The sequence below is a fragment of the Anopheles maculipalpis genome, chromosome 2RL (genome assembly GCF_943734695.1).
Source record: "Anopheles maculipalpis chromosome 2RL, idAnoMacuDA_375_x, whole genome shotgun sequence".
In the NCBI taxonomy this organism is placed as follows: domain Eukaryota; kingdom Metazoa; phylum Arthropoda; class Insecta; order Diptera; family Culicidae; genus Anopheles; species Anopheles maculipalpis.
In genome coordinates, this window is record NC_064871.1 from 52,891,823 (window position 1) to 52,905,158 (window position 13,336).

Sequence of the window (13,336 nt, forward strand, 5' to 3'; positions counted from 1 at the left end):
ATCCCATTTCAAAAAGGACATGCATCCCTTCACTCCAGAGTCAGCCCGTCTCGCTCGTGTCCTTACGGTCAGGATTCTGGAGGGCATTTTCGTTTAAATTTGCCAGCTTCCCTGCTTAGTCATCTCATTGTGCGCACAGCTCGCCAAGTGTGAACATCTCGCGCGTCGTACAGAACGTATTTTGTGGACCAGTTCTTCCCTCACCAAATAGTGCATAAAATGTCGGCTAAAACACTAACGCCACCGCAAACGTACTCGCGGCTGTTTCGTCCTTGGGATGGTAAGGAGACAACGCCAGAAGTGCCTTCGGCAACGTGCAGCGAACCAAGCCCAAGTCGTGTAAATGGTGAAGAATCAGACTCGTACAGTGACAGTGAAAGTGAGCAAACGATAAAATCAGAACCGATCGAGTACAATCACAACAGTCCAGTGAAATCTAGTGAGATCTTCGGATCAAACGTTCCTATTACCAATGACCCATCGTTGATGCATTATCCTTCGGCGGATGTGGCCGCGTACTACCATTATTGCTATCGGCAACAGCAGCATCAACTGTCCGAACATCCACTACCAAGCCAACTGCACCCGGAACCGCCCAGAGTTCCAGGTCCGGTGGGAGCTTTCGGCGTACCCAGTATGCCAGCAGCGATCGATCCGCTCGGATTTACGTACGATCAAATGGAACAAGAGTACATGCGTGTGTTGAGCGAGGATGCAAAGGCGAAGCTACTGGCTAGCCGTAAACAGCGGCCGAAGAAGTTTAAATGTCCCCATTGCGATGTAGCGTTCTCCAACAATGGTCAACTAAAAGGACACATCCGTATCCATACCGGTAGGTGTTGCTGCTTTAGCTACCAGCAAATGTTCTAAATCTGCATTGACACTAATGTACGATGGTTCGAATATTCTTTCCTCAGGCGAACGACCGTTCAAGTGTGAGGAACCTAGCTGTGGTAAAACATTCACCCGTAACGAGGAACTAACGCGCCATAAACGGATCCACACCGGCATCCGACCGTACGGCTGCCAGACTTGTGGGAAAAAGTTTGGTCGGCGAGATCACCTCAAGAAGCACACCAAAACGCACATGCCTCAGGAACGGTACACGTATGGCCTGATGCCAGCGTCCGCAGCCGCGGCTGCAGCAGCGGCCATGCTGATGCCGATGTACGCGTCCCATGTCTTTGGATACTAGGCTGGGCAAGTCCATTGTGCCGGCATCATCCACTATCCCAGTGATTCGTGTTGATAGATATACTATTGATCGTGATAAAACCAGTGGCATACGGACAATGAACGAAGCGGAAATGTGTTTTTCGTCGAAAATATTGCTCCAACTGTCCAAAGACTAATAATATTAAGGAGAGATTATTTTAGATATTTTCCGACGGTACTTTACACATGTTTGTTCGAGGAATGTTAACAAATCTTTATATAGTAATAAGAAACAAAAGAATAAAACTAAAGCAGATGATAGTCAAATTTAACTTTCAAACTTTCACTTTTTATTTTTATGTTTGTATTAAATTAAAAATACCGCATTTTATGGTGGTACGTAATGGGGGTTGGAGTTCCTGCTATATTGCCTTTAAATGCATGGCCATTTTCCACGCAAGTTTTCCCAGAGTTCAGCATTTCTAAATAATATGTTCTTGGTGGACAGAATTCTGCGTCCGTCAGAACTGGACAATGTCCATCAATGAGCCATCGGACAATGAGCCATTGGGCTTCTTCCCACCACCTGTATTTACAACTACCAATTCATTTTAGGCTTCAGCTCCGGAACCCTTTCGAATCGGGGGCTGTTTCTTAGATTCCGAACTTCTTCTTCTTCTTCTTCTTCTTCTTCTTCTTCTTGGCCTAACGACTTCTAAGGCCATGTCGGCCATCGAAATGGCTGTCTAGACTGCCGATACCACGTAGTTGGTTAGTCAGTCCTCAGACTGCCGATACCACGTAGTTGGTTAGTCAGTCCTCACAACGGGGGGGCGGTCTAGATGGGATTTGAACCCCGGTCCTGCCGTTTGAAGACCGGCGTCGCTATCGCCTGTACCACCGGGACGCTCCGAACTAGTTCCGAACTAGTGGTGGTTAATCCAGGACATAACCTAACGTTTGAATCGAGCGATCGATCGGTCAGCTCTTCGCGAGATCGGTTTACTAGCGGCGGACTTAACATCCGATTTATTTCTGACAACAAGAGTTTAACTTGTAGGTCTTATTAATTTATTATAAAGTATGACGATACGTCTCCGTATTGTCAACTTGTAGGTGTTGCTGGTTATCATAATGGCTTATTAGACCTACTGATAGCTACTGATGTAAAGTTCTGACTATGGGTATAAGATTCCCGGTATTGCCAGGTGAAGAAAGTTTCCTTTGTCGTTTCGATCACTGGCCTGCTGGACAGTCCGATAACATAGAAGGGAACATATATGAACAGCGTGTCTATGTTGCTGAACCTGAAGAATCCTGAATGTGCACTTGATTTCACCGAATAGAAAGTTGTTAGTTAATATATGATGCGTCGTTTAGGTTCTCACTTATCTTTATCACAAATAAACCACATGCTTTCCGCTAATCAACTTACACTGATTGTTAAGCCTTCTTACAATATTTTATAACGAACATGGTCAATATACCGGTCTAAAAAGTAGCTTTGGTTAGCAGTATGAAATTCCAAAACATCTGTACTGTATAAGCCTATCTTCTAGCTGATCTGTTGGATCCTGTTTCCATTTGAACTTGACTTGACAGAGATCTAATGCCCAATCTGCATATCCATAAAACATCATTCGCCATGACGAAACAAAAAACAAAAACGGAAACCCTTAGCCATGCTGTGCGTAAAATCAGCGAATCAAATGTTGATGACTTGTTTAAGCTGCAATATGGCAACCGTTTAAAGGTAGGCATTTCCAACCCACATCTTCACCCCGGGTGGTCAGCTGAATGTGCTGTAATTTCGCCGCTAGTGCTCCGAAACTCTGTACGTCTTTATTTTTCGCCAAATTTGGAAATGTAAGCATTGCTAAAAGAAACATCATTTGGCATTCTTTAAGCGTGGCCATTCTTTGGAATTTATGATTCTATTGGACATGGATGAATTCCCATGGATAAGTGTGAAGGCAAAACCGTAGTAGAACCTCTTGCCATAGACAGGTTACCTGTGTAACCGTGACGATATCGTAAAATAATCATCACTTTACAATCCTCCCTCGCCACTCACTACGCTGGCCGAGAACCTGTCGAGTCGTCTATTGTTTTTTGTGTGGCTCGGCTGGAAAAGGCTTCGAGAGCTTTTGCAAACTGCCAAAAAGGAAACACCCAGGAAGGCTAATCAATCGTAAAGTCAGAGAGCAGAGTGTCGAGCCGCATAAAGCCCCCCGTAGCCGGACTGGGAAAAATGGACCAGGTAAGCAACGAGAACCGTAACCGAAAACGACATAAAAGAAACGGATCTTGCACGCCTTTTTATTATCATTCTGAATCCTATTATCCCATTTACCAGGCCGGGTCGTGCATTTTTTTTTCTTTACTTGAGCTTACGGGCAAATGCAATAGGTGAGAAAATAGCGTCTGGCGGGGGTGAGATCTGTGAACAAGTGAATCAAAGCCGGTCGATGTCCTGGAAGGGAATCAAAGAAAGACGAAATGGAACATATTAGCTTTGAGAAACTGAAACCAGCATTCCCATCGAGACTATTGCTTTCTCTATTACTTTTAACTGTTTCTCTCTGTCTCTCTCTCCTGTCGATTCTTCTGTCATCAGGCTAATCTTGTGAACTTCTGTAAAAGTTGACTTTAATTTATGGTCAGTATCCCGGTCAGTATGGCAGGTATCCCGGTAGAATCGTTCATACTCCACAATTGTTTATAAGTAGTGTAAGTGCGTCTAAAAAAGTAAGTAAAAGAAAATCTCCACCTAGCTTAGCAAGACTCGATCATGAGGAAGGAGCCTTGGCATTATCGAGCCAAGAAAAAAAAGGTCGACAAATTTGGGAAACTATTCCTGAAAAGGTTTGCTGAAGAGGCAGTAAAATGGGAATGAAAAAAAAGGGTCCCTATAGGGGAATTGGACATGTTCTGTTCGGGCCAGCGGTGGCCAGTTGTCCGAAGTTATGAATGAATGAAAGGTAACAATAAAAAGGAGCAGACACTGAGCAAACCCTTCGCCTAGCCATGAATGGGGAAAGCCCAGCGGACGCACCAGACAGCCTGTCGTCATCGCGTTGCGCGCTTCGAGGTATCGCTGCCTCGGATACCCGGGTGGGCAGTAGAAATGGTTAGGCTCGAATCGAATTCGATCGATTGGAAACGGTCAGTGGGTTACACCACCCGAGCTGATTATCATTCAAAGTGGTCCCGTTTTCTTCCCGATTGAACGAAAGAAGCGAGCATGAGCACCTGAGCTGGATCAATGGAAGGACATGGGCATAAATCAGACACCGAAGGGTCAGGTTATCTTACACCCTTTGCGCGTGAAATTCTTCGGGAATGTATGATAGTTTTTTTTCCCTCATTTCGGCAGAATTCATATCAATTGACAGAATTGGGCAATCGACATTTTGCGGTTTCATTCAAGCGACGATTGCGTTGGTGTGACAAAATGCTGCCAGGTGAACAAAGGCCTGCCAAATGTGGAAAGTGGAAAGTCTGGGAAACTTTTTTGGGTCGTTCTAATTTCACGACAAATCGCTAGGTTAGTGTTTTGGAAGAGTTTCCCTTTTTTTGTCTTCTACTCTTGCGTACATTCATTCACAGTGCGTGGGTAAGACGGGCATAATGTGGGAGATCAGGTGTCGGAAAGATTTATTGGTCAAATTTGTATCGCATTTCAAGCATTCCTGTTAACTTTTTACGGGTGCATTCTTCAGATAAGACTAGTTGCAAGGATGCAGTTTGTGCAATGAAAATGTATCGCGTTCGCTTTACGAATCCGATAAAAGCGGAGAATTAAGATAAGTTTATCATCATTCTTCTTAATGTCTCGATTTGCCCACGTAGACATAGAATTTCAGGAAGAATATGGTAACAATATATCCTTTCCTAAATAAGATATATCCTATTTAGGGATGTCCTAAATATCCCGATCCTGCGACGGGGTAATGATCCCGATAACTATCGTCCTTCTTTTGTCGTCGCTAAACAGTAGTGCTCCTCAACCGTGACTAAGGTTGAGAGTGTACGAAAGAGTCCGACTGGATATGCCACCCAACAATATCCGTCGATCTGAGCTTTTCATGGTGATTAACTTTATAAAATAGAAAATCTGGCTATTTCTGAACCTCCAGATAACCCTCCCTGATAACCACAGACGACTTGTATACACATTGTACATATACATTCTCCTCTAAAACATGGAGTCTGTCTTTATACGTACGAAATAAAATACTCTGAAGGATTTTAAGATCCATATGAACAGCAAGACAATGAAGGAGCCGTTGCGCAATCTTATTAAATTTGCCAAGCTCCGGAAGGCTGAACACTGACTGGTCATGAGAATGACACCGTACGACCTAGTCTGTAAAGTCCTGTGAGGCTGAACAGATGGACAGACGAGGCATAGTACTATTTGGCTCAACGTCCTTCTAGGTCACGCAGGCCATCTAATGGCTTAGTAACTCACTCACTCATGATGGCCTGCTCTGTTAAAGAGCACGTCGTCGTGACATGGCCCAGTCAACAATAGATTTCCAGGAAACTTGATCCCTGGCTGCAGCTTCCCATCCATGTAGGCACCCGATCTCCGACAGATCTCCCTTCACCTGATCCAGCCAACGAACTCGCTGTGCTTCCCGACATCGAGTTCTTTACTACCGTCAGGATGTCCGGTTCTCCGTATAGCTCAGCAAGCTCGTGGTTCATCCTTCTTCTCCACACTCCATGCTCGAACACAAACTCCGAGCCAAAGATGGTCCGAAGGATGCGACGCTTAAACACGCCAAGAGCGTTTGCATCTTCCGCTCGGATGGTCCAAGACTCGTGGCCATATAGGACCACCAGGCGAATCAGTGTGCGATATATCTTACATTTCGTGCGGTCTCGAAGACTTCTGGATCTCAGCAGACGGTGAAGGCCGTAGTAGACACGATTTCCCTGAACAATGCTTCTCCGGATTTCGCTGCTGACATCGTTATCCGAAGTTACGACAGTCCCAAGATAGCAGAACTCCTCTACTACCTCGAGTTTGTCGCCATCGACTAACACCCTGCTTCCCACAGAGCCTCCGGCAAGCAGGTATTTCGTCTTTGTCGCATTGATCATCAATCCAATTCTTGCTGCTTCACGTTTCAGTCGGGTGTACGCCTCACACACCTTCGCTGTCGTCTTGCCAACGATGTCACAGTCATCCGCGAAGCCAAGCCAATCGTGCCACGGATATCGTTGTCTAGCCCAGCGCTTCGTATGATACCTTCCAAGGCTATATTGAACAGTAGACAGGAGAGCCTCTCCCCTTGCCTCAGACCCCTGTGCGATTCGAATGATTCCGAAATCATGTCCGATACTCTCACTCTGCACTGCACCCCGTTCATGGTGGCCTTTAACAGCAGGATCAACTTTCCAGGAAAGTGGTGCCGCTGCATTATCTTCCATAGCTCATTTCGATCTATGGTATCGTAGGCCGCCTTGAAATCGATAAACAGGTGGTGCGTAGGGATCTGGCGTTCTCGGCACTTCTGGAGGATCTGCCGAAGAGTGAAGATTTGGTCGGTGGTGGATTTGCCTCCAACAAACCCCGCTTGGTAGCTGCCGACGAAATCTGTAGCAAGGGGGGCAAGTCTGCAGAACAAGATCTGGGACAGGGTCTTATAAGCGGCATTAAGGACTGAAATGGCACGATAGTTCGAGCATTCCAGTCTGTCGCCCTTTTTGTAGACTGGGTGAATGACTCCCAGGGGCCACTCCTCCGGTAATTCTTCCTGTTCCCAGATTCTCGTGATTAGCTTGTGCATTTCGACGGTAAGCCTCTCCGGTCCCGTCTTGAAGAGTTCGGACGCCAGTACATCACTACCAGCAGTCTTGTTGCTTTTAAGCTGCTTGATGGCGCAGGCAACCACATCCAGAGATGGCGGAGGTACTTCGTCTTCTGTACTGTTGCTGTCACTGATGTTGCTGCAGCTGTGTTGCTGCGGCTGTTGGCTTGTTCTGCTACTTGCATCAACCTCTCCCGCATATGCTCCATTCAGGTGTCCTTCGAAGTAGCACTTCTACCTTCCGATCACCTTCCGCTCGTCTGTCAGGAGGTTTCTATCTGCGTCCCGGCACATCGCGGTTTTAAGCAAATCAACTACGTGCCTCTTTCAACCTCCTGTAAAACGAACGGGCGTCCCCCGACTGAGAGAGCTGCTCCAGCAGCTTTTCATCTGACTCTTCAAAGCGGCGCTTCTTGTCCTGAAACAGCAGGGTTTGCGGTCTCTTCCGTCGTTTGTAGTTTTCCACGTTCTGACGGTTTTCATGCTGAAGCATGAGGGCGCGTGCTGCATCTTCTCGGATAGTGCTCGAGTGCACTCTTCGTCGAACCCTTCCTTTCGCTGTCTGCGTGGTAGCGGCCTTTTTTCAGTTCGGCTGCGGTGCTGATGGCTCGTAAACTTCGTAATGGCTTAGTAAACTTGCTGATACCACGGTCCGGATGAGTTTGGTTTTGGAGTCCTGTGGGTAATAGAATTGCCTATGGGCACAGTATGGGTAATAATAAAAAAAGATTCTAACTTCACCTGGTACGACGGCTGCGTTAGCTAGAATGGTTTGAATACTGTGCCAAGAAAACTATTTGTTATGCAGCAAAGAACTGGGTGTAGTTCCCAGGAGTGGAAACGATCATTATATTGCAACCCTTGCCCGGAGAACCACGTTACGCGACTCCAAATGCCAGCTGCCAATAAAAGTAAGTACATTGCCTTAGTAAACAGCTGGTTGTAACAGTGTGGTTGTAAGGCACTCACAATCAGTTAATGCTCCATTTTAGCCTCAAAATCGCTGAAAATATTTTTGTGATTATGGTTTGATAAATACATTATATTGACCGCTGCTTAGATCATTTGCATCTTCTGTTTAACCTACCGTTCATTCATTTTAATTTAAAACAGTTTCTTAACTGCTTTAGTAGTAGTTACTCCAAATACAATAGATAACACTGAAATATGCTTTGTACGTAAAATACATAACACAAAGTGTGGTGAATTTTCAGGATAAAGGACGATCCCATCGAAAATTTCGTTCAAATCACTCTTTTTAAGTAACTATGCAGCGCTTATGCCTAGGCAATCTAGAAAATCTAGAAAATTATTCTAGAAAATCTGCAATTATTCTATAATTCTATAAAATAATCGTTAACATTTTGCTTGGAATAATTTAATAATAGTAAGAAAAATGCTCATCTGTCTGCATTATATTTCAGTCCCTTAACACAAATAGTACCGACAGGGCTTTAACAAGGCTCAAAATCAATTTTCCATTCTCTCTCTGCGTTCAGGGGTTAGAAATTCAATTAGTTTGCAGATTTTAAATCTATCTTACGCGACGCTCCTGCAGTGGGGTGGGATTGCTGGTGGGTTGTATGCTTGCTTTCATCCATTTGTTCGCTCGCCAAAACGTGCCATACCGCGACACTGTCAAACGCAACGCACCCCTAACGCCCAGCAAGTATGCTGGGCCATCGGAAGGCTAGCCTCGATAGCATACTGGTTCCAACGGAAACAGAGTGTCAATGGATCGTGTTCGCTATCAGGCCACAGACAGCAAAAGGGGGAAAGAGCATTCGATTCGAACCAAGTGCCATGATATTTTCCTTTTTCCCTGCGTGAAGACGATGAGGAAAGAAACTGCTGCAGGAAAATATCCCTTTTGCCAATGATGTATCATGCTGCTGTCTTCTCTTTCCCTTTCGCAACCCATCGAACGCTGTGCTATTGTTCTGTGTTGATTTTTCCATCTGAATTTTTCCGTTCAACAAGCGGGAAACGGGCACACGCACGCACGCCATTTTTTTCACCTTCCTCAACCATCATCAACCCGACATTGCCAACCGTACCGCAATCATCCTTGTTTTCCCTACCACAAAGAGCAAAAAAATAAATCGAGGCAAATCCTGAATTCCTCCCATCGGTCAACCATTATTCTTTTATTCTTTTCTCCTTTAGCCACTCACGAGGGTTACGATGGGTCGGGACGATTTTGATTCGATCGAATAAATAATAGGCAAATACGATCGGATACAGAAGTACCGTGGCAGGGATTGAGGTTGTGTATGGATGCGGTTTGTCATCACGGCCATCCCCTCGACAACAGTGGTGTTGTCGTTTAGAAAATGGCAGTTGCACTTATTCGCCTGCCCGGAAACGCGTTTGCCAGCGGGGAAAGCTAATAGGCTAAGAACCACCAGGAATGGGAAAAGGAGACCATACAGAGGGAGAGAGCGAGAGGGAAAACACCCCTACCAGGACGATTAAATCACCAGAATGATGTGCCATCCCTCCCTGCTAACACACTCCGCAGCCATGCGTGGAAAAAAGCGTGGAAAGGCAAACAAATGGTTATGGAGGTTTATCCGGAGGGTTCGCTGTAATGTGCATATTCAATTGTGACCAAACCCCGGCTGCAAATGGGTCGAATAGTTATGGTATGATATATTACGATTGTTCAGTTTTCTAATCGTGTTATCCGTTAGTGTGTGCATTTTTTTTTTTATGTTCCTCAACCTAGTTTATGCTTTCAAGGGGTGCGTTTCAAGTACTCTATTTCGCGGCGTTTGATGGATCGGGAAGTCATAAAACAATACTAAACCATAGGAAGATGCATAAAAAGGTGACGGATTATTCAATTTGGGGTTTAGCATCTTATTCCCGTTTGATGATCACTGGTATGTGATGCACTAAAGCAGAGTAAATCTCAGAGCTTCTTGTGTACTATGCACAAAAAAGATACTAAAAATAGTTATATTAAATTATACATGTGGGTGTTACGACAGAGGACGCCAATTCACTCGCCATTTTCGAACGGCGTGTGCCAAGGACTATCTTTGGCGGTGTATGCGAGCAGAGCGTGTGGCGAAGGAGAATGAACCACGAGCTAGCTGAGCTGTTTGGCGGTGCTGATATCCTGACGGTAGTCAAAGCCGGTAGGATACATTGCCTGGGGCACGTGATGAGGATGCCGGATGACTCATGACTCGTTCCGCAAGAGGAGTAGAGGGGCACAGCGAGCTCGTTGGCTGGATCAAGTGGAGTCAAACCTGACGGAGATTGGATGCAGCCGTGGATGGACGACTGCAGCCCTAGACCGAAGAAGGAGAAGAAGATGTGGATTTTATATGTGCGGTAATGTTTTTTTTTGTTTATGGGTGTATGTTTGAGGATGCGAGTAAATTTAATTTTTCAGCGTTATCAGTAGACTTCAAGAAGACATGGCCAAAGCAATCGAGGTATTGCCCGACAATTTGTCAAAGCTAAATCCGCTTCTAAAATATACACCTCGTTGTGTAGAAAAGTCAGGACATACAATGACGGCATGGTCCTGATCAGAAGAGAATCTAATAAGGCGTTTAATGCTGCAATGTTGCCCATTGCTTAGCGCCCAAGGATCAAAGGATTAGTCAAGGTTTTAAATGAGGATCCCATAGTAGTTCGGGGTAGTTATGTTAAATGTCCCTGTCGAAGTAGAGTAGAATTCGAAAAACATTTAACGCTTTAATTGGTTTGTGATAATTTAATTTCTCTCTTTCTAGCACCTTCCGACTTTTGGTCGTTTGAACCAGACGCAGAAGGCTCTTATCAAAAAATGTTTTACTTTTTCTCCCACTTGTTTAACGACCTTCTAGGATCACGCCGACCATCGAAAGGCTTATGAGATTTGTTGATATCACACCATTGGATATTCCGTCCTCACTACGGCTGAAAGGTCATGATGGAATTTGAACCCCGGTCCTGCCATGTGAAGATCACCACCGGACTACCCTATGCTTTACTTATGTAGAGGAAATCATAATTTGAATTATTTATTCCTTGGTCAAATATAAGGAAAACAATTATTAGTACTGGAAATAATATATACAACGTAAAACTTAAAATTTTACCTTCATACAAACATTTTAAAGCCTGGGCATTATGCGATGAATGCACATCTTCAACGTATAGGTAGTGCCGACTCCAAGGTTTGTAGTTGTAACAACAGATAGTACGACTTTGACCACATCCTCTGGTCATGTGTGGAGTTCGATGCGGCCTTAGCCGGACTCTTAGCAGCCATTCGGAAGATCCCCGGCGGTGCCGATGCGCGATATCCTGGGACAGAAGGACTACGAATTTGCGCGAATTCTGTTTGAATTTGCCAAAGAGATGGGAATCGTCCTTTGATCCCTTCCCCTCTCCCTTCCCGTAGATTGAACGCACTATCGTCCTATTAGCGGATTGAGATCTTGTCGTTGGCGGAATGTCTGGTTTCGATTCTGCAGTAACCTTACAAGGTTATTGTGGCTGTCGGCTCCTTCCGTTTTGCTGGCGTCAGGGTTGCCCGCAACAACATTAGCTCGTTGAACCAATTGTATTAGGTTTGAACGAAGTGTAGTTGTGACTGGCGGCTTTAATGTTGGCGGAATGCGTGAGTTAGATGCTACTGTAGCTTCAAAAAGTTTTAGTGGCTTTCGGACTGGTGCGTTCTGCTGATGGTGGGGCCACCAGCCACAACATCTAAATGCTTGCAACGACATGGAGTGGCGAATCGCCACAAAGTATCCGCAACAAGAGACGGCCCAGTGGTGTAGGCGAAAGCGGCGCCGGTCTTCATACGGCAGGACCGGGATTCAAATCCCATCCGGACCGTCTCCCCGCAGTGAGGACTGACTAACCAACTACGTGGTATCGGCAGTCTAGTAAGTCATTTCGATGACCGGCATGACTTTAGAGGTCGTTAAGTCAAGAAGAAGAAGAAGAAGACGAAGATCCGCAACAAAGGGGGTTTTCTTGGGAGCCAATTGATAGCGTCAACCGCACGTTGCTCCAAAGAGGCGACAACTCCTTAGCAGACATAGAGAGGATAACTTTAGAACCATGCCTGACAGTAACAACATCCACAACCGAGCTCACCCGGGATAAGGTGCACTTGAATTGAGGGAGATGTCTACCCTCAAAATAGGATATAAGTTTAATGAATAGATAAGGTAGATATAAGATTTGATTTAAAGTAATACGGCCTGGCCGTCATTACAAAATAAATTAAAAAAAACACACATTTTAAAGGAAGAGTGGAGTGTTCAGTAAGAGAGTATTTAACAAACAACCAAATAAAGAGAAAACTCCAACGAACAACTTTCTTTCTCCTAAAACACACACAAATATTATTTAGCCCTCCAGTCGAACACCATCTGCCTTTGAAGATTTGTAGCAAAAATAAAAGAAAAAAGGAGAACCACTTCATCGAATGGCTCGTGAAATTCGCCGATTGATCGTCACAATAATCGAAACCCGAAAAAAAGGTCAATCTGTCTCATTGTAACCAAACTGCTCAGGTGTTAGTTTTCTTAGTTAGAGAAATGCGATACGCTAAATGATGCAATTAACGGGCGACAGAAGATATTTTGTTACAAGAACTTGCATCAAACAAAATAAAGCATTTCACCAGAACATGGACAATCAACAAAAGCGTTGTAAAATGGTTGACAAGCCTATGACATAATACGTTCTGTTTTGAACCACACACGTACGGTCGACATCCAGCCACCCAGGCTGCGATTATTACATGAACAGAGATAACGATCATCTAGGATTTGAGAGCGATGTGATCGATCTTGTTTTTTTTTTCACCGCGCTCGTCCATTCACAATTATTGAACGGTTGTCTCCGTATCCTTGTCAGGTTGTGTACGCGGAGGAACATAAAATTGATAGAAAAAAAAATTACATTATAACACCGTTTTAATGGGGCAATAGAAATCATAACTGCAAAAGGACGTGAAAGTTCTTGCTAAAATCGTAAGCATCCCCATAACCCAAGAACAAATAGCAAGGATAATAGCCATAATTCTTCACGATATTAATCTGAACATGATTTTGTCTACTTTCTCCTTCACCTTCGATCCCCGGTTATGTATGCTAAAGGATCGCACATTGTGCTGCGTAGGAAGAATGTACTGGTATTGCAGAATTTCTTAAGGACAATGCACAGTTCGATGAGGGTTCTCAAAATGACAAGATACCACCGAATTGTTTCCAAAAGAGCGAGCAGCTCACAATAGATTGAACGATCAGTTCAATGCTACGGTTGCAATCCTCAGGGGTGGTTGCCGTTGCTCAGGTCAGCGCTTACGTTTCGGTTCAGAACATTGCCTAGGTCTGGTGAAA

The 13,336-nt window shown here is 44.7% G+C and overlaps 1 protein-coding gene across 1 annotated transcript; it reads left to right on the forward strand.

Moving 5' to 3' along the window:
* The first annotated feature begins 211 nt into the window (after nucleotides 1-211).
* Nucleotides 212-1,195, forward strand: LOC126558670 (myeloid zinc finger 1). Its single transcript, XM_050214720.1, has 2 exons — nucleotides 212-832; nucleotides 918-1,195. Exons 1-2 carry the CDS (start codon nucleotides 220-222, stop codon nucleotides 1,193-1,195), a joined length of 891 nt encoding a protein of 296 aa, XP_050070677.1. The 5' UTR covers nucleotides 212-219.
* Nucleotides 1,196-13,336: the final 12,141 nt, after the last annotated feature.